We start from the raw sequence: 22,777 nt of genomic DNA on the forward strand, positions 1-22,777 counted from the left end.
ATAACTCATGGAATAAAAGAGACGGTAGCAACATGGTTATGAAATTGGCTGAGTGACAGGAAACAGAGTAGTGGTTAACGGATATTTTTCGGGCTGGAGGAAGGTTTGTAGTGGAGTTCCCCAGGGATCAGTGTTGGGACCCTTGCTTTTCCTGATATATATTAATGACCTAGACCTTGGTGTACAGGGCACAATTTCAAAGTTTGCAGATGATACGAAACTTGGAAGCATTGTGAACTGTGAGGAGGATAGTGTAGAACTTCAAAAGGCCATGACAATATAGAATAAAGGGCACAGTTCTAAAGGGGGTGCAGGAGCAGAGGGACCTAGGTGTATGGCAGATTCAGGGGGCTGAAAACAGCGGAGGCCCTAGAGGAGTATAGAAAGTGTAGGGGGGGGTACTTAAAAAAAGCAATTAGGAGAGCGAAGAGGTGGGCATGAAAAAATACTGGTGGGCAAGATTAAGGAAAATCCTAAGGCATTTTATAAGTATATTAAGGGCAAAAGGATAACCAGGGAAAGAGTAGGGACCAAAGTGGCAATCTGTGTGTGGAGCCGGAGAACGTAGGTGAGGTTTTAACTGATTACTTTTCATCTGTGTTCACTATGGAGGAGGACGATGTAGGTGTAGAGATTAGGGAGGGGGATTGTGATATACTTGAACAAATTAGCATTGAAAGGGAGGAAATATTAGCTGTTTTAGCGGGCTTAAAAATGCATAAATCCCCAGGCCCAGATAAGATGTATCTTGGCTGTTATGTGAGGCAAGAGAGGAGATAGCAGGGGCTCTGACGCAAATTTTCAAATCTTTGCTGGCCACAGGAGAGGTGCCAGAGGACTGGAGGATAGAGAATGTGGTACCATTATTCAAGAAGGGTAACCGGGATAAACCAGGTAATTACAGGCTAGTGAGTCTAACATCAGTGGTTGGGAAACTATTGGAAAAAATTCTGAGGGACAGGATTAATCTCCACTTGGAGAGGCAGGGACTAATCAGGGATAGTCAGCATGGCTTTGTCAGGGGAAGATCATGTCTAACTAACTTGATTGAATTTTTCGAGGAGGTGACTAGATGTGTAGCTGAGGGTAAAGCAGTTGATGTAGTCTACATGGGCTTGATTAAGGCTTTTGATAAGGTCCAGCATGGGAGATTAGTTAAGAGCCCATGGGATCCAGGGCAATTTGGCAAATTCCCCTGAGAAGCTATCCCCCCCCCCCCCCCCAACAATATCCAAAGCGGAAAATCTGTTGGAGAGGGAGATGGGCCCAGGGGGCTCATGGACTACCTGCCTAGTTCTTTTCCTCTGCCTGGCGGTTGTCTATTCCCTTTCTGCCTGAGCAGTCTTTACCTGCGGTGTGACCACCTCCCTGTACATGCTTTCCACGATGATCTCAGCCTCACAATGCTCTACAGTGTCTCCAGCCGCTGCTCCAGATCCGAAACGCGGATTTCGAGTAGCTGCAGCTGGAGAAACTTCGCGCACACGTGTTCGCTCTGGACACTGGAAGTGTCTATGACTTCCTATATGGCACAGGAGGAGCACTCCACATTGCCGAGTTGCCCTGCCATGACTTACCCTTAATTTACTCAAAGATTAGAGATTATTTACACGAGGGACCTTGATTCCCTAAAAAAAAAACTACTTAACTATATAAACAAAACTGTGGACCCTACCTTTCTCTTTAGTTACTAACCCTGGCGGCTGTCTCTTTCCCTGCTCGCTTTGTTGATGGTGACATCACTCTGATGTCACTTTTCGATTTTCTCTTGGCTCTGCTCCCGTTGTGTTCTCTCTCGCTCTTGCTCTCCCTCTCTCTGTGACGTGAGGGCATTGGGGAGAATACAGAAGATATTCACGAGAATGGTTCCAGTGATGAGAAATTTTAGTTATAACGATAGATTGGAGACGTTAGGACTGTTTTCCTTGGAGAAGAGAAGGCTGAGAGGTGATTTGATAGAGGTATTCAAAATCATGAGGCATCTGGACAGAGTAGATAGAAAGAAACTGTTCCCACTCGTGAAAGGATCGAGAACAAGAGGCACAAATTTAAGAGAAGTAAAAGTGACGAGGAAAAACATTTTCACGCAGCGAGTGCTTAAAGTCTGGAATGCACTGCCTGAGAAAGTGGTGGTGGCAGGTTCAATTGAAGCATTCAAAAGGGAACTAGACAGTTATATGAAAAGGAAGAATGTGCAGAGTTACGGGGAGAAGGCAGGGAAATGGAACTGAGAGAATTGCTCTTTCAGAGAGCAAGTGCAGACACGATGGGCCGAATGACCTCGTTCTGCACTGTATCAATTCTGTGATTCTGTCAGTCTTTGGTTCCATTCCACCCTGGCTAGATCCCTTCTCATTTGCATTGAGATTAGCCCTCTTCCAATCTTAGAGGGAGCGATTTGGTAGCTAGGGAACAGAGTATGGAGCGGGGGCCGAAAACGATGGCTTCAGTCTTCCCAATATTTAATTGGAGGAAATTTCTCATTCAGTACTGGATGTCAGATAAACAGTCTGATCATTTAACCACAGTGGAGGAATCGAGAGAGGTGGTGGTGAGGTAGAGCTGAGTGTTGTCAGCATCCGTGTGAAAACTAACACTGTGCTTTCGGATGATGTAGCCAAAGGGCAGCATGTAGATGAGAAATGGGGGCAATAGGAATAAGGGCAGCAGGTGCATGGGAACACCACCCCCGTAAGTTCCCCTCCAAGCCACACACCATGCTGATTTGGAAATATATCATCGTTCCTTCACTTGCTAGGTCAAAATCCTGGAACTCCCTCCCCAACAGCATTGTAGCTGTACCTGCATCACATGGACAGCAGCAGTTCAAGAAGGCCGCTCACCACCACCTCAAGGGCAGTTAGTGATGTGCAATAAATGCAGCTTACCAGCGATGCTCACATCCCAAGAACAGATATATAAAAATATACATGCTGCCTCTCAGCGATATCTTCTGAAAACACAGACTGCTTGTCCAACATCCACTACTGGATAAGCGTATATTTCCTCCCAATAAATGTTGGGAAGACCAAAGCCATTGTCTTAAGTCCTGGCTACAAGCTCCACTACCTAGCCACCTAATCCATCCCTCTCCCTGGCAACTGTCTGAGACTGAACGAGACTGTGTGCTATCTTGATGTCATATTTGACCCTGAAATGAACTTCTGACCACATATCTGCACCATCACTAAGACTGCCTATTTCCACCTCCATAACATCACTCATCTCCGCCCCCGTCTCAGTTGATCTGCTGAAACCCTGATCCATGCTTTTGTTATCCATGGATTTGACTATTACGAAACGGTGCTGGCTGGCTTCCCATGTTCTACTTTCCACAAAATTGAGATCATCCAAAACTCTGCTGCCATGTCCTAACTCACACCCTGTCCCATTCACCCATCACCCATGTGCTCGCTGAGCTACATTCACTTCCAGCTAAGTAATGCCTCAATTTTAAAATTCTCATGAAGCTGGTGAAGCAGGATGATATGTTAGAGGGATCATCAAATGAGGCCATATGGATTGAGCTAAGGAACAAAAAAGGGGCAATCACACTACTGGGAGTTTTAGTGTGAAAGGAATTGAGGGAGCAGAATTATTGAGCTGCATTCAGGAGAACATTTTCAGCCATGTGTAGCAAATCCAACAAGAGAGGGCAGAGTTTTGGACATAGTTTTAGGAAATGAAGTTGGGCAGGTGGTAGGAGTGGCAGTGGGATAATATTTTGGTGGTAGTGATCATAATTCAGTCAGTTTTAACAATTACGGCAAAGGACAAGAGAAGAACAGGAGTTCGCGTTTTCAATTGGGGCAAGGCCAGTTTTACTAAACTGAGGAGTGATTTAGTGAAAGTAGACTGGAAACAGCTACTTGAAGGTAAATCAGTGTCAGAACAGTGGGAGGCATTCTAAGGGGCGATTCAAGGGGTTCAGAGTAAACATGTTCCCACAAAGAAAAAGGGTGAGACGGCCAAATCTAGAGCCCCATGGGTGTCAAGGAGCTTACAGTGTAAGATAAGGCAGAAAAGGAAAGCTTATGTCCGACACCGAGAACTCAATACTATATAGAAAGTGGAGGGGTGAAATCAAAAAGGAAATTAGGAAAGCAAAGAGAGGGCATGAAAGAATATTGGCAAGCAAAATCAAGGTGAACCCAAAGATGTTTCATCGATACATTAAGAGTAAGAGGAAAACTAAGCAAAGATTAGGGTCCATAAAAGACCAAAAGGGTAACTTGCGTGTCGAGGCAGAAGATGTTGGTGTGGTTCTTAATGAATACTTTCTGTCTGTCTTCACAAAAGAGGGGCACGATGCAGATATTGTGGTTAAGGAGGAGGAGTGTGAAGTACTGGATGTGATAAGCATAGGGAGAGAGGAAGTATTGAGGGGATTAGCATCCTTGAAAGCGGATAAATCACCAGGGCTGAATGAAATGTACCCCAAGCTGTTAAAAGAAGCCAGGGAGGAAATGGCGGAAAGTCTGACCATCATTTTCCAATCCTCACTGGATACAGGTTGTACCTTGTTTAAAAAGGGAGTGAGGGGTAGACCAAATAATTACAGGCCAGTTAGTCTAACCTCAGTAATAAAAACAAGAAATGCTGGAAGTACTCAACAGGTCTGGCAGCATCTGTGGAGAGAGAAGCAGAGTTAACATTTCAGGTCCATGACCCTTCATCAGAACATCAGGAGTTCTGATGAAGGGTCACTGACCTGAAACGTTAACTCTGCTTCTCTCTCCACAGATGCTGCCAGACCTGCTGAGTATTTCCAGCATTTCTTGTTTATATTTCAGATTTCCAGCATCTTCAGTATTTTGCTTTTAGTCTAACCTCAGTAGTGGGCAAATTACTGGAATCAACTCTGCGAGACAGGATAAACTGTCACTTAGAAAGGCACGGATTAATCAAGGATAGTCAGCATGGATTTGTTAAGGGAAGATCTTGTCTCAGTAACTTGATTGAATTTTTTAAAGAAGTAACAAGGAGGATTGATGAGGGTAATGTATCCGATATGGTTTACATGGATTTTAGAAAGGCTTTTGACAAAGTCCCACATGGCAGACTGGTTAAAAATAAATAAAAGCGCATGGGATCTAAGGTAATGCAGCAAGCTGTGTACAAAATTGGCTCTGTGGCAGGAAGGGAAGGGTAGTTGTTGACAGGTGTTTTTGCAACTGGAGGGCTGTTTCCAGTGGCATTCCGCAGGGCTCTATACTAGGTCCCCTGCTTTTTGTGGTACATATTAACGATTTGGACGTAAATGTAGGGGGCATAATGAAGAATTTTGCACATGATACGAAAATTGGCCGTGTGGTAGATAGCAAGGAGGATAGCTCTAGACTGCAGGATGATATCAATGGACTGGTCAGGTGGGCAGAAATGTGGCAAATGGAATTCAACTCCGGGAACTGTGAGGCGATGTATTTGGGGAGGTCAAACAAGGCAAAGGAATACATCATTAATGGGAGAATACCAAGAGGTGTAGAGGAAGTGAGGGACCTTGGAGTGAATGTCCACAGTTCCCTGAAGGTAGCAGGACAGGTCAATAAGGTGGTTAAGAAGGCAGATGGAATCCTTTCCTTTATTAGCCGAGGTGTAGAATATAAGAGCAGGGAGGTTATGCTGAAACTGTATAAATAATTAATTAGGCCACAACTTGAGTACTGTGTGCAGTTCTGGTTACCTCATTACAGAAAGGATGTCAGTGCACTAGAGAGGGTACAGAGGAGATTTACAAGGATGTTGTCAGGACTGGAAAAATGCAGCTACGAGGGATGATCAGATAGGCTGGGATTGTTCTCCTTGGAACAGAGGAGGCTGAGGGGAGATTTGATTGAGATGTACAAAATTGTGTGGGGCCTGGATAGAGTGGAGGTGAAGGGTCAATTTACCTTAGCAGAGAGTCAGTGACGAGGGGCATAGATTTAAAGTGATAGGTAGAAAGATTAGAGGGGAGATGAGAAAGTGTTTTTTTCACCCAGAGGGTGGTGGGGTTCTGGAACTCACTGCCTGTAAGGGTAATAGAGGCAGAAAACCTCAACTCATTGATAAGGTATCTGGATGTGCACCTTGTACCATAACCTGCAGGGCTACGGACTAAATGCTGGAAAGTGGACTTTGACTGGGTGACTCGTTATTCAGCTAGCACAGACGTGATGGGCCAAGTGGCCTCTTTCTGAGCCATAAACTTTCTATGATTCTATGATCCATCCTAGTTTTCATGTACCTTCACGCCCTGGCCCCTCCCTATCTCTTTAATCTCCTCCAACTCCACATTCTCCAAGATCTCTGCAATTCTCAAATTCTGGCCTCTTGAGAGCCCTTTATTTTAATCACTGCACCATCGTTGTCCATGCCTTCAGACACCTGGGCCCTAAGTTCTGGAATTCCCCAATTACCCCTCCCCGCCCCCCCCCCCCCCCCCCCAAAAGCTCTCCACCTCTCTCTCCTCCTTTAAGACACTCCCCAAAACTTACCTCTTTGACCAAGCTTTTGATCATCTGCCCTGATATTTCCTTATGTGGCTCAGTATCAAATTTTGTTTGATAACGCTCTTGTGAAGCACCTTGGGGCATTTTACAAAGTTAAAAGTGTGACATAAATGCAAGTTGTTATCAAAGTGTCTGCAAATCATCCTGTTTTGGTTTCTCTTTGAGACGAGGCCACAACTGACCTTTTTGCCACACTATTCATTTCTTATTTTGTCCATGTTCCCTGCTCAGTGGGCTTCTGATGAATTAACTAGGTGTTGCCATTCCATTCTGCTCCATTACCGAGCTCCATGGCACTGTCCTTGCCCGGTTTCTTTCTTACTTGTTCAGCTGACCTCCAGCAATAGCATCTTCTCTCTCCCTTACCTATATACTGCCATTTAAGAACAGGATCTGCTTCCACATGTGTGCTGATGATATACAGCCATGTCTCTTCACCTTTCTCACATCTGTGCCGGTCTGATATCAAGTCTTGTTTGGGTCACAACTTCCTCCTGTGGGTAGCTGAAACTATTGTTTTCAGTGTCCATCAAAACTCAACTCGTTTTCCACTGATTCCAGACTCTTCCCTCAGACTGAACAAAGCTACATGCAATCTTGCCCTGAGCAAAGCTTTTCCCCCACAAAGCTGTCCATCTTGGCTCATTGTCCATACCTCCAGTTATTTCTCTGTGAATCAGTTTGGGACATGCTTTATAAGAGCTAGTAGAAGTTATTGTGTGGCACAGTCACATTCTGTTTTCAGTTTCTGAACAACACAACTTAAAAATATCTCAAAGAACATGGATTAACTGCCTCATGTTTTGTTACACAGGCTCCACTGCGTTCCCTTATAACCCATTGACAATGCGCATGATGAGCGTAGCACCGACATCCATCACCTGTGCACCGCCAACCATGGGTCAAGCCAGCTCACATCCACCAGCCAGGACGTGGGAGCGCGAGCCAGCTCCCTTACTCTCCTCCCAGTATGAGACACTATCAGACAGTGATGACTGAATACAGTGCCCTGGCTGCGGTTTTAGTAGTTCTTTCAGGCCTGCAGACCACAGACGAGAGACTCTCCTCGAGAACCAGGCTCACCGAGTGATGAAGTAAAGGAGGGTTTGTTCACACAGGCAAAAGCAGTATCCAGTCCTCAGATGAGCAAATGCCAAGTGGAGAAGAAATGGCAATCACAGATGCTCATGTAGAATTCACAATGAAAGACATTTTCTGCTCTCCATTTGTTTGTTTAAAAATCTGTCTTTAAATCATTCTTGTGTAATATAGAGTACTGTCCCATCATGCTACCAATCTTACATTTTAAAAGATCCTGAAATGGTGAATTGACTGCTGCAAACGCAGGAATTTCCCACCAGTGAGGTGAGCCAAGTGACTGGTGTTCCATATTTGTTGTAAATTAAGTTGCATTTTGTCTTTAATTATTTGGCAACACTGCTAAGATATTAATGCATGGATGTATTATGATTCATTGTAAAACAAAAAAATTGAAGGGACTGTGTAACCTGGTGAATGTGGGCTCAGGAAGGGGCCTGACCCTGTTATTGTGCACAATACTTGTCCAAAGGGAATATCTTTTACCTCCACCTCATGTTGTTCCCTTAATTATTTCAATCACCTCTCCCACAGAACAAAATACTGTTTTTAAAGTCTGAGAAATGTAAGCAGGACTTAATATTGCTTTCAGAAGTTGATTTGTTTTTCTTGCAAGGAGGGGGAGAAGGTCTGTCAAATTCTTGAGGAAGTTTAATAGTTGTAATGAAGGTGGATGTCCAACATAAGTGGAAAATGACAAGTGCTCAGTCCCTGGTGTTCTGCTGTCAGGCACTCTGACACGGACGGTCTGCAGAAGTCTGTGGGTTCCTGTTGCCAGTGTTCGCTGCTTGAGCGGAATCTCCCGTTGGGGATGTGCAGCCTGCTTCTGCTGTAACCTCACAACATTGCGGGAGATTTTTTTACACAAATGTGTCAGATTACTGCACTTTGGGAATGTGTTCCACAAAGCTGCAGAACTTCAAGGGAATGTCACCATGGATGGTCCAGTAAAATCTGAATGAAGGAATTGTGAAGGATCCTAGACTTTGCATAACTAGTTCCAAACATTACTGAGATCACTTGCCCTGCCTGGCTGCAGATTACTGGTCCCAGTGGAATAAACTCACTCACTTCAGCTTTGAGTGACAGGTGTGTTTGCAGCTTTTGAAATGCATGTTTTTTTTTTCTGTCCTGATTCCCAGAAGATATCCTGTAAATTCTTTTCATGCTGAAATTACACAGTAGAAGTTGAGGCAGCTCCACAAATGATTTCTTGGACTGGAATCACATTGTCACATTATTTTCCTTTGTTTAGGCCTGCAGACAGCATTCAAAGCACGACACCAGACTTAGATAGAATTCTTACTTTAAATGTTGCACTGTCTCTGTAACTGCAGTCTCCCTTCCTGCCCATTAGCCACTCCAGGCTAATGTCGACCTTTTAAAATAGCTCGCCATTCCAGAACCAGACCACATTCATGTAAATGTTTATTGACCTAAAATAAAGATGGCATCTGATTTCAGTCTTTTAAATGGATTCCTTTTACTTTAAACATTTCAAAAGGAGTTTCCTGATTTTGTAAATTTATTATATCCATCTTCAAATGAGCAGCACAGGAACTAACCTGGTCAGAAAGAGAGATAGAGACCCTGCATCCGGTCAGAGAGATCGAGAGACAGAGAGAGACACTGCATCCAATCACAGAGATGGAGAGAGAGAGAGAGACAGTGCACCTGGTCACAGAGAGAGAGAGAGACCACCCAATTTCAGGGAGAGAGAGAGAGACACCACCCAGTCACAGAGAGAGAGACCGCCCAGTCGGAGAGAGAGAGATATAGACACTTCAACCAGTCAGAGAGAGAGATAGACACTGCAATCAGTCACAGAAATTGAGAGAGACAGACATCACCCAGTCCCAGGGAGAGAGAGAGAGAGACACCACCCAGTCAGAGAGAGAGATAGACACTGCAATCAGTCACAGAGATCGAGAGAGACAGACATCACCCAGTCCCAGGGAAAGAGAGAGAGAGAGACACTGCACCCAGTCAGAGAGAGAGATACTGCATCCAGTCACAGAGAGAGGGAGAGAGATACTGCACCCATTCACAGAGAGAGAGAGAGAGACACCACCCAATTCCAGGGAGAGAGAGAGAGAGATAGACACTGCAATCAGTCACAGAGATCGAGAGAGACAGACATCACCCAGTCCCAGGGAAAGAGAAAGAGAGAGAGAGAGAGACACTGCATCCAGTCACAGAGAGAGAGATACTGCACCCAGTCACAGAGAGGGAGAGATACTGCATCCAATCACAGAGAGAGAGAGAGGTACTGCACCCAGTCACAGAGAGAGAGAGAGAGATACTGCACCCAGCCACAGAAAGAGAGAGATACTGCACCCAGTCAAAGAGAGAGAGAGATACTGCACCCAGTCACAGAGAGAGGGAGAGAGATACTGCACCCAGTCACAGAAAGAGAGAGATACTGCACCCTGTCAAAGAGAGAGAGAGATACTGCACCCAGTCACAGAGAGAGAGAGATACTGCACCCAGTCACAGAGAGAGAGAGATACTGCACCCAGTCAGAGAGAGGGAGAGAGATACTGCACCCAGTCACAGAGAGAGAGAGAGATACTGCACCCAGTCACAGAGAGAGAGAGAGATACTGCACCCAGTCAAAGAGAGAGAGAGATACTGCATCCAGTCAGAGAAAGAGATACTGCACCCAGTCACAGAGAGAGAGAGAGAGATACTGCATCCAGTCAGAGAGAGAGATACTGCACCCAGTCACAGAGTGAGAGAGAGAGATACTGCACCCAGTCACAGAGAGATACTGCACCCAGTCACAGAGAGATACTGCACCCAGTCACAGAGAGAGAGAGATACTGCATCCAGTCACAGAGAGATACTGCACCCAGTCACAGAGTGAGAGAAAGATACTGCATCCAGTCACAGAGTGAGAGAGAGAGATACTGCATCCAGTCAGAGAGAGATACTGCATCCAGTCACAGAGAGATACTGCACCCAGTCACAGAGTGAGAGAAAGATACTGCATCCAGTCACAGAGTGAGAGAGAGAGATACTGCACCCAGTCACAGTGAGAGAGAGAGATACTGCACCCAGTCACAGAGTGAGAGAAAGATACTGCACCCAGTCACAGAGTGAGAGAGAGAGATACTGCACCCAGTCACAGAGTGAGAGAAAGATACTGCACCCAGTCACAGAGAGAGAGAGAGAGATACTGCACCCAGTCACAGAGAGAGAGAGAGAGATAGATACTGCACCCAGTCACAGAGAGAGAGATCGATACTGCATCCAGTCACAGAGAGGGAGAAAGATACTGCATCCATTCACAGAGAGGGAGAGAGAGATACTGCACCCAGTCACAGAGTGAGAGAGAGAGATACTGCACCCAGTCAGAGTGAGAGAAAGATACTGCACCCAGTCACAGAGAGAGAGAGAGAGATAGATACTGCACCCAGTCACAGAGAGAGAGATAGATACTGCATCCAGTCACAGAGAGAGAGAGATAGATAGATACTGCACCCAGTCACAGAGAGAGAGATAGATACTGCACCCAGTCACAGAGAGGGAGAAAGATACTGCATCCATTCACAGAGAGGGAGAGAGAGATACTGCACCCAGTCACAGAGTGAGAGAGAGAGAGAGATAGATACTGCATCCAGTCAGAGAGAGAGAGAGGGAGAAAGATACTGCATCCATTCACAGAGAGGGAGAGAGAGATACTGCACCCAGTCACAGAGTGAGAGAGAGAGATACTGCACCCAGTCAGAGTGAGAGAAAGATACTGCACCCAGTCACAGAGAGAGAGAGAGATAGATACTGCACCCAGTCACAGAGAGAGAGATAGATACTGCATCCAGTCACAGAGAGAGAGAGATAGATAGATACTGCACCCAGTCACAGAGAGAGAGATAGATACTGCATCCAGTCACAGAGAGGGAGAAAGATACTGCATCCATTCACAGAGAGGGAGAGAGAGATACTGCACCCAGTCACAGAGTGAGAGAGAGAGAGAGATAGATACTGCATCCAGTCACAGAGAGAGAGAGAGGGAGAAAGATACTGCATCCATTCACAGAGAGGGAGAGAGAGATACTGCACCCAGTCACAGAGTGAGAGAGAGAGATACTGCACCCAGTCAGAGTGAGAGAAAGATACTGCACCCAGTCACAGAGAGAGAGAGAGAGATACTGCACCCAGTCACAGAGAGAAAGATACTGCACCCAGTCAAAGAGAGAGAGAGATACTGCACCCAGTCAAAGAGAGAGAGAGATACTGCACCCAGTCAAAGAGAGAGAGAGAGAGAGATACTGCATCCAGTCAAAGAGAAAGAGATACTGCACCCAGTCACAGAGAGAGAGAGAGATACTGCACCCAATCACAGAGAGATACTGCATCCAGTCACAGAGAGAGGGAGACATACTGCACCCAGTCAGGGAGAGAGATACTGCACCCAGTCACAGAGTGAGAGAAAGATACTGCACCCAGTCACAGAGAGGGAGAGAGATACTGCACCCAGTCCACAGAGAGAGAGAGATACTGCATCCAGTCAAAGAGAGAGAAAGATACTGCACCCAGTCACAGAGAGGGAGAGATACTGCACCCAGTCACAGAGAGAGAGAGAGTTACTGCATCCAGTCACAGAGAGGGAGATACTGCACCCAGTCACAGAGAGAGAGATACTGCACCCAGTCACAGAGAGGGAGAGAGATACTGCACCCAATTACAGAGAGGGAGAGATACTGCATCCAGTCACAGAGAGGGATAAAGATACTGCATCCATTCACAGAGAGGGAGAGAGAGATACTGCACCCAGTCAGAGAGTGAGAGAGAGAGATACTGCACCCAGTCAGAGTGAGAGAAAGATACTGCACCCAGTCACGGAGAGGGAGAGATACTGCTCCCAGTCACAGAGAGAGAGAGAGAGAGGTACTGCATCCAGTCAAAGAGAGAGAAAGAGATACTGCATCCAGTCACAGAGAGAGGGAGACATACTGCACCCAGTCAGAGAGAGGGAGAGAGATACTGCATCCAGTCACAGAGAGGGAGAGAGATTCTGCATCCAGTTACAGAGAGAGGGAGACATACTGCACCCAGTCAGAGAGAGAGGGAGAGAGATACTGCATCCAGTCACAGAGAGGGATAGAGATACTGCACCCAGTCACAGAGTGAGAGAGAGAGATACTGCACCCAGTCACAGAGAGAGAGAGATACTGCACCCAGTCAGAGTGAGAGAAAGATACTGCACCCAGTCACAGAGAGGGAGAGAGATACTGCACCCAGTCACAGAGAGAGAGAGATACTGCACCCAGTCACAGAGTGAGAGAGAGATACTGCACCCAGTCAGAGTGAGAGAAAGATACTGCACCCAGTCACAGAGAGGGAGAGAGATACTGCACCCAGTCACAGAGAGAGAGAGATACTGCACCCAGTCACAGAGAGAGAGAGATAGATACTGCATCCAGTCACAGAGAGAGAGAGATACTGCACCCAGTCACAGAGAGAGAGAGATACTGCACCCAGTCACAGAGAGAGAGATAGATACTGCATCCAGTCACAGAGAGAGAGATACTGCACCCAGTCACAGAGAGAGAGAGATACTGCATCCAGTCACAGAGAGATAGATAGATACTGCACCCAGTCACAGAGAGAGAGATAGATACGGCACCCAGTCACAGAGAGAGAGAGAGATACTGCACCCAGTCACAGAGAGAGAGATAGATACTGCACCCAGTCACAGAGAGAGAGATAGATACTGCACCCAGTCACAGAGAGAGAGAGAGATACTGCACCCAGTCACAGAGAGAGAGAGAGATACTGCACCCAGTCACAGAGAGAGAGAGAGATACTGCATCCAGTCACAGAGAGAGAGAGATCCTGCATCCAGTCACAGAGAGAGAGGGAGATACTGCATCCAGTCACAGAGAGGGATAAAGATACTGCATCCATTCACAGAGAGGGAGAGAGAGATACTGCACCCAGTCAGAGAGTGAGAGAGGGAGATACTGCACCCAGTCAGAGTGAGAGAAAGATACTGCACCCAGTCACGGAGAGGGAGAGAGATACTGCATCCAGTCACAGAGAGGGATAGAGATACTGCACCCAGTCACAGAGTGAGAGAGAGAGATACTGCACCCAGTCACAGAGAGAGAGAGATACTGCACCCAGTCAGAGTGAGAGAAAGATACTGCACCCAGTCACAGAGAGGGAGAGAGATACTGCACCCAGTCACAGAGAGAGAGAGATACTGCACCCAGTCACAGAGTGAGAGAGAGAGATACTGCACCCAGTCACAGAGAGAGAGAGATACTGCACCCAGTCAGAGTGAGAGAAAGATACTGCACCCAGTCACAGAGAGGGAGAGAGATACTGCACCCAGTCACAGAGAGAGAGAGATACTGCACCCAGTCAGAGTGAGAGAAAGATACTGCACCCAGTCACAGAGAGGGAGAGAGATACTGCACCCAGTCACAGAGAGAGAGAGATACTGCACCCAGTCACAGAGTGAGAGAGAGATACTGCACCCAGTCAGAGTGAGAGAAAGATACTGCACCCAGTCACAGAGAGGGAGAGAGATACTGCACCCAGTCACAGAGAGAGAGAGATACTGCACCCAGTCAGAGTGAGAGAAAGATACTGCACCCAGTCACAGAGAGGGAGAGAGATACTGCACCCAGTCACAGAGAGAGAGAGATACTGCACCCAGTCAGAGTGAGAGAAAGATACTGCACCCAGTCACAGAGAGGGAGAGAGATACTGCACCCAGTCACAGAGAGAGAGAGATACTGCACCCAGTCACAGAGAGAGAGAGATAGATACTGCATCCAGTCACAGAGAGAGAGAGATACTGCACCCAGTCACAGAGAGAGAGAGATACTGCACCCAGTCACAGAGAGAGAGATAGATACTGCATCCAGTCACAGAGAGAGAGATACTGCACCCAGTCACAGAGAGAGAGAGATACTGCATCCAGTCACAGAGAGATAGATAGATACTGCACCCAGTCACAGAGAGAGAGATAGATACGGCACCCAGTCACAGAGAGAGAGAGAGATACTGCACCCAGTCACAGAGAGAGAGATAGATACTGCACCCAGTCACAGAGAGAGAGATAGATACTGCACCCAGTCACAGAGAGAGAGAGAGATACTGCACCCAGTCACAGAGAGAGAGAGAGATACTGCACCCAGTCACAGAGAGAGAGAGAGATACTGCATCCAGTCACGGAGAGAGAGAGATCCTGCATTCAGTCACAGAGAGAGAGGGAGAGATACTGCATCCAGTCACAGAGAGGGATAAAGATACTGCATCCATTCACAGAGAGGGAGAGAGAGATACTGCACCCAGTCAGAGAGTGAGAATGGGAGATACTGCACCCAGTCAGAGTGAGAGAAAGATACTGCACCCAGTCACGGAGAGGGAGACATACTGCACCCAGTCAGAGAGAGAGGGAGAGAGATACTGCATCCAGTCACAGAGAGGGAGAGAGATACTGCATCCAGTCACAGAGAGAGGGAGACATACTGCACCCAGTCAGAGAGAAAGGGAGAGAGATACTGCATCCAGTCACAGAGAGGGATAGAGATACTGCACCCAGTCACAGAGTGAGAGAGAGAGATACTGCACCCAGTCACAGAGAGAGAGAGATACTGCACCCAGTCAGAGTGAGAGAAAGATACTGCACCCAGTCACAGAGAGGGAGAGAGATACTGCACCCAGTCACAGAGAGAGAGAGATACTGCACCCAGTCACAGAGTGAGAGAGAGATACTGCACCCAGTCAGAGTGAGAGAAAGATACTGCACCCAGTCACAGAGAGGGAGAGAGATACTGCACCCAGTCACAGAGAGAGAGAGATACTGCACCCAGTCACAGAGAGAGAGAGATAGATACTGCATCCAGTCACAGAGAGAGAGAGATACTGCACCCAGTCACAGAGAGAGAGAGATACTGCACCCAGTCACAGAGAGAGATAGATACTGCATCCAGTCACAGAGAGAGAGATACTGCACCCAGTCACAGAGAGAGAGATACTGCACCCAGTCACAGAGAGAGAGAGATACTGCACCCAGTCACAGAGAGAGAGATAGATACTGCATCCAGTCACAGAGAGAGAGATACTGCACCCAGTCACAGAGAGAGAGATACTGCACCCAGTCACAGAGAGGGAGAGAGATACTGCACCCAATCACAGAGAGAGAGAGAGAGAGAGATACTGCATCCAGTCACAGAGAGGGAGAGAGATACTGCACCCAGTCACAGAGAGAGAGAGAGATACTGCACCCAGTCACAGAGAGAGAGATAGATACTGCACCCAGTCACAGAGAGAGAGAGAGATACTGCACCCAGTCACAGAGAGAGAGAGAGATACTGCACCCAGTCACAGAGAGAGAGAGAGATACTGCACCCAGTCACAGAGAGAGAGATAGATACTGCACCCAGTCACAGAGAGAGAGAGAGATACTGCATCCAGTCACAGAGAGAGAGAGAGAGAGAGATCCTGCATCCAGTCACAGAGAGAGAGAGAGATACTGCACCCAGTCACAGAGAGGGAGAGAGATACTGCATCCAGTCACAGAGAGAGAGAGAGAGATACTGCATCCAGTCACAGAGAGGGAGAGAGATACTGCATCCAGTCACAGAGAGAGAGATACTGCACCCAGTCACAGAGAGAGAGAGAGATACTGCACCCAGTCACAGAGAGAGAGAGAGATACTGCATCCAGTCACAGAGAGAGCGAGACAGTCACTGCACTTGGTCACACAGAGAGATGGAGAGAATATACAAAATAGGAGCAGGAATAGGCCATTCGGCCCCTCGAGCCTGCTCCGCCATTCAACTAGATCATGGTTGATCTTCTACCTCTTTGTCTTTTTCCCATGATATCCTCATATCCTTTGCAATCTTTAATTTCTAGAAATCTATGGCTCTCTGTCTTGAATATACTCAATGACTGAGCCTCCACAGCCCTCTGGATTAGAGAATTCCAAAGATTCACCACCTTCTGAGTGAAGAAAATGGGCCGAGAGAGAGTAGACAGGAAGGACCTGTTTCCCCTGGCGGAGAGGTCAATTACCAGGGGCACAGATTTAAGGTGATTGGTCGAAGGATTAGAGGGGACATGAGGAAAAATATTTTCATTTAAAAGGTGGTGGGTGTCTGGAATTTGCTGCCCAGATCGGTGGTGGAGGCAGAAACTCATTAAAAGGTACCTGGACATGCACCTGAAGTGCTGTAACCTGCAAGGCTACAGACCAGGTGCTAGAAGGTGGGATTAGATTGGGCAGCTAGTTTTTCAGCTGGCGCAGACACGATGGGCTGAATGGCCTCTTTCTGTGCCGTAACCTTTCTATGGTTCCAGGAAATTCCACCTCATCTCAGTCCTAGATGGCATACCTCTTATCCTGAGACTGTGTCCCCTGGTACTTGACACCCCAACCAGGGGAAACATCCTGCATCTACCCTGTCGAGCCCTGTAAGAATTTGATACTCTTCAATGAGATCACCTCTCATTCTTCTAAACTCTAGAGAATACAGGTCCAGTTTCCCCAATCTCTCCTCATAGAACAATCCCGCCATCCCAGGAATAGTCTGGCGAACATTCGCTGCACTCCCTCTATGACAAGTATATCCTTCCTTATATAAGGAGACCAAAACGGTGCACAATACTTCAGGTGCGGTCTCATCAAGGCTCTATTCAACTGCAGCAAGACATCTTTACTCCTGTACTCAAATCCTCTTGCACTAAAGGCCAACATACCTAATTGCTTGCTGTACCTGCATGTTAGCTTTCACTAACTTGTGAACAAGGATACCCAGGTCCCTTTGGACATCAACATTTCCCAATCTCTCACCATTTAAGAAATACTCTATTTCTGTTTTTCCTACCAAAGTAAATAACTACGCGTTTTCTACATTATATTCTATCTGCCATGCTCTTGCCCACTCACTTAATCGGTCTAAATCCCCTTCAAGCCTTTTTGCATCCTCCTTACAACACACATTCCCATCTAGATTTATGTCATCAGCAAACTTGGAAATATTACATTTGGTCCCCACATCCAAATCATTGATATAGATTGTGAACAGCTGGGCCCCAGCACTGATCCTTGTGGTACCCCACTAGTAACAGCCTGCCAATGCGAGAATGACCCTACTCTCTGTTTTCTGACCTTTAACCAATTCTGAATCCATGCCAGTATATTACCCCCAATCCCATGTGCTCTAATTTTGCTAACCAACCTCCTATGTGGGACCTTATCGAAAGCCTTCTGAAAATCCAAATACACCACATCCACTGGTTCTCCCTTATCTATTCTACTAATGACATCCTCAAAAAACTCAACAGATTTGTCAAATACAATTTCCCTTTCATAAATCCATGTTGACTCTGCCCTATCATATTATTTTCTAAGTGTCCAGTTATCACATTCTTTATAATAAATTCTAACATTTCCCTACTACTCATGTTAGTTAGATAGTTAGATTCATACAGCACTGAAATAAGCCCTTTGGCCCACCGAGTCTGTGCCGACCATCAACCACCCATTTATACTAACCCTACATTAATCCCATTTCCCTCTCACATCCCCACCTTATCTCAATTCTCCTACCACCCACCTATACTAAGGGCAATTTACAATGGCCAATTTACCTATCAACCCGCAAGTCTTTGGTATGTGGGAAGAAACCGGAGCACCCGGAGGAAACCCACACCGTGACAGGGAGAACTTGCAAACTCCGCACAGGTAGTACCCAGAATTGAACCCGGGTCGCTGGAGCTGTGAGGCTGTGGTGCTAACCACTGCGCCACTGTGCCACCCTACTGCGCCACTGTGCCACCCTTCAAAAAGTTGAAGTTCATGTAATATCACTGATTCTGTGTTGATTTCATCTGTAAAGACTACCACAGTACACCCAATAGAGGAGCAGAGTATCACCGACAACAACTTCCAGATTTCCTTGTTTAACTGCGCATCAAAAGATACTGTCAGTTTTACATGGTAATGATGGCAAATGCTGACAGTTCCACCATCATTACAACTACAAATTCCCAGCCAATATTTTTCCAACATTGCCAGACAGGACTTTTCTTTTACCATTTATAGGATTATTTTAGATTAAATCTAATCAAATCTTGGAAAGACATCTCACACTATCTTGTTTAACCTAATGATGAATTTTCAAATTAATATATATGTGTGCGTGTGAGGACACGTGTGACGTAGGCACAGACATACCATTCAGCAAAATTATTGTAAAAGCAACTAACTAGAAGGAATTACAAGCAAGTATTTTAGCACCAGTATTTTTTCTGGAAATAGATTTCCATGATGTGCAGTGAAATGTGGGCCATACTGATTGAATTTGGAAAACAATAAAGGCAGATTGAAATCAGTTATAAACCAAATCCAATGCAGCTGAGGAAAGCAGTCTTCATTGGAGTAGGAATATCTGCATTTCAACCTCAGGCTATTAATTACAAAAAAGTATTCGGAAGCAGGCTAAGGAGAAAATGGAGCCAGGCAAAATTAGCAAACACAGGAATTCTTTCACAGTTTCATACAGCAACTAGGTTATTTTAGATAGTACCGTGATATGTTGTGGAAAAAATCAAATGCACATGTATACAAATTTTACACTGTAAATGAAGGGTACTCAACTACTATGACAGGGAGGGTGACCTAATACCTGAAGTCCAACTTTATTCCAGACTGAAGTCTGTATATATAGAGAACCATTTAAATGATACTAAAATCTTATTAGAAGTGCTAATCAATCTTAACTCGTTCTTTATCAGTGTTACAGTAAGATTTGATGGAATTAAATATAGTAAGTCTAGCCAGTCCATTAAATAATTTGTACAGAAAATTGCATCATCCATTTACATTATTTGTTTTCAACACAGCTACAGGCTGCTTGCTCCCCAACTTCTCACTGCAGAAATTAGTTGCAAAAAGAATTCCATGTTAGATATAGAATTATCACACTAAAGAAAATACTCTGGTGTAGAGAAGGACGATTAGGCCCACAATATTTTTCTGCATAAGGCTGGCCAAATTTAAAAACACTGTACCTAAATTCCACCCACTGAAATTACAAAAAGGTTCTTTCTAAATGTTTTGGGAATACAGCCAAACAGCTGTGAAGAGCCAATATTAGAAAGAAGATTTTTAAGTGTTACTCACTAAGGGGAAGTAAGGCTTTTCCCAAGATAACATAAATTAACAGATTTTGACACATAAACAGCAACAATATGGAATTATACCTTTAATGTATAAAAAATCCCAAGGTGCAATAAGACAAGAATTGGCACCAAGCCAAAAGCAGGATATTAGGATGGTGGCGAATAAGGGCTAAAGCAGAACGCAACATTGGCGTCTGGCATCCTTCCCAGGCTAATGCAAGATCTACATAACGACTGGAGAACCAGGAGTCTCAGATGTTCTACACCAGATACGGCTGGGATAAGTCCTAGATCCAATCCTTTTCTGTCAGGCACTGGACTGGTTCCTTGGCTGCATCTGCACAAACATGGGTCATATCGACAATCAGACCTCTTTTTCAAACCTGATTTGTCCTCCTCGGTCAGAACATGAGCGTTCTGAGAGGTACACTGGAGAGTTTTCAAGGTGAGCCAGCCACCTTTGGGCTACTGGTTTCATTGGGCAAAACAACACCCTGAGTATTGGCACATATAGTGTCACGCGAGACATTCAAGTTGGTGACCAAACCTAGAGGTAGTGAATGACTTTATCTACCTAGATAGCAAACAGTCATCAGATGATTGTAGCAGCCCACACATACAGTGGGGAATTAGCTTAGCAGCTTCAACAATAAAGTACCTGTACAGGATCTGGAGTCAAAGGAAGATGAATATCCCTACAAAAACACAGATCTATCAGACCTGCATCCTTCCATGGGTTCTGTATGAATATGGATGCCGCTTAAGAGAGTGGAAGAATTTCACACTGGGGGTGATTGCCGGGAATTAGATAGTTTGATTATGTCCACAATACAAAATGGAATAAGAACCAGACTTGAGAAAATCGAAAGCAGCATTATTAGTCACCACCAGACACTCTTTGGCTACTTCACCTCTCTCGGAGACAAAAGTTCCCATAACCTGGGTAATGAAAATTGGAAACTAGGTCAGGAAGGAACATTGACCTACTTCAGATTGGAGGTGGTCACAGGGCTGTCCTCGGCTAACCCAGCTGTATCAGATCAGCAACAATCCAGCGGAACTCTCAAATGCTTGGAATGAATCCACAGAGCGGGAACATGGATTGTCGACAGAACAAACCTTTACTGTCTAGGCATAACTGCTTCCTTAAAAGGAGAGGAAATGGAGGGTCCACAGGAGGTTACAGTTGGAGAAATGCAGATTTATCGGAGACTTGGCGGGCTGGAGAAGGTTGCAGAGATAGCAGGGGTGAAGTCATGATGGGATTTAAATACAAGGATGAGAATTTATATTTTAAGGTGTTTGGGAACTGGGAGCCATTGTAGGTCAACAAATACAGGAATGATTGGCAAGTGGGTCAGGATACAGGCAGCAAAGTTTAGGACAAGCTGAAATTTATGGAGGGTGCAGGGTGGGAAGTCAACAGGAAAGTACTAGTTGAGTCTGGAGGTGGCAAAGGCATGGATGAGGGTCTTAGTGGCAGATGGGCTGTAGCAGGGGTGATGAAGGATGCTACTGCATATGAACAAAGGCAGTCTTAGATTGCTAGAATGGTTGCTAGAAGTCTGGTTCAACCTGAGACAGTGGCTGTGGAGGGGGACGTAATTGGTCACAAGGGTACTAGCTAATGCTGAAGTCAAAGGCAATGGCTTCAATCTTCCCAACATTTAACTCTTAATTGAAATAGCTTAACTGCTAATTAATATTAATTATCTTTAAAACTAGAGAAAAATTATCCCTGGATAGCATAATGTCATTGGTACACATCAGACAACTAGTATATACAGACCACAAACCATCAAATACACAAGGAAAGTATGGAAATAAACATTAAAGGAGTAGCAATGTAGGGATAAAGGCTCTAATACGAACAAAATGTTCTGTCTCTCGGCTCATCAAGTCTGGAAAGTAACTCACTTTAGTCTATTTTGTGTGAAATAGTTTTTAAGACCTGAGAGGTTGAAACAGCATGCTGTAGCAAAATGATCCACGACTCAGAAATCTGCTGTTCTTCATCAGTTATTCTAGCTGCTGAGAGAGACCACATCAACTGAAAAAAAAATTTACTTCAGTAGCATTTAGGAGTAAAAGGTCTGAAATCAGATTATTTATGCACTGATCACAAGTATTAACAAGCCTGCATATTCAGTATTTAAAAATATAATACTTTCATTTTACAAACTTGGAAGAGCAGATTTTAACCAAAATAGCATTTTTTTTTAAAGTGCGTGGGAAATGAAGAGAATGATGTGCAATTTGTACTCCAAAACTAAAGACATTATTGTGATGAATGCCTCCTCCTCTAGCCAATAACATCCTATTTACAATCACCATGCCAAAATGGTAACTGAATATTTTTATATGGCTAATTGTATTTCATCCTCGAATGGGTTGTGGGGGGCAGCAATTGCACACTTTGGTAAAACAAAATGTAAAAATTTAGTAATATCAGGAAACAAAGTGACCCATCAAACTCTGAAGAAACCTCGCATTCTCAAATAATTTTATTCAGTATGAATCAATTGCTGTACTTGGCAAGCTTGATATAAGTCAAACATAATTGCGGTGAGTTGGGAACAAGATGGCTCCTATAATAAAGGTCTATTACAGAAAATCAGTCTTTCAAAAATCAATTCTTAACACTCCAAAGAATGTTTAATTGATATTGCATGAAAATTCTAATAATCCAATTAAAACATTTTACTGTGTGATAGGCTTTCTATATAATTATTATGTCCAGCATTGTCAGGCTAACAGGTCTGCAGTTCCCCATTTTCTCTCTCCTTCCTTTCTTAAATAGTGGGGATACACAATCTGCAGGGACCATTCCAGAATCTATAGAATTTTAGACAATTACCACCAGTGCATCCACTATCTCTACAGCCACCTCTTTCAACACTCTGGGATGTAGATCATCTGTCCAGGGGATTTATCAACTTTCAGTCACATTAATTTTTCCAGTACTACTTTTTTACTAATACTAATTTCTTTCAGTTCCTAATTCTTGCTAGTCCCTTGGTGCCTTGGAGGTTTTTTTGTAT

General features: G+C 45.1%; 1 protein-coding gene across 17 annotated transcripts in view; it reads left to right on the forward strand.

Moving 5' to 3' along the window:
* The window catches only part of ncor1 (nuclear receptor corepressor 1), a 489,622-nt gene extending 480,560 nt beyond the window's left edge, over positions 1–9,062 (forward strand). For all 17 annotated transcript variants that reach the window (XM_068010846.1, XM_068010851.1, XM_068010848.1 and 14 more), the window contains one exon: positions 7,306–9,062. In XM_068010846.1, the coding sequence (XP_067866947.1) occupies positions 7,306–7,490 (185 nt within the window). In that variant the 3' untranslated portion in view covers positions 7,491–9,062. The remainder of the gene's footprint in view (positions 1–7,305) is intronic.
* Positions 9,063–22,777: the final 13,715 nt, after the last annotated feature.

This window comes from Heterodontus francisci, chromosome 30 (genome assembly GCF_036365525.1).
Source record: "Heterodontus francisci isolate sHetFra1 chromosome 30, sHetFra1.hap1, whole genome shotgun sequence".
Classification (NCBI taxonomy): Eukaryota; Metazoa; Chordata; class Chondrichthyes; order Heterodontiformes; family Heterodontidae; genus Heterodontus; species Heterodontus francisci.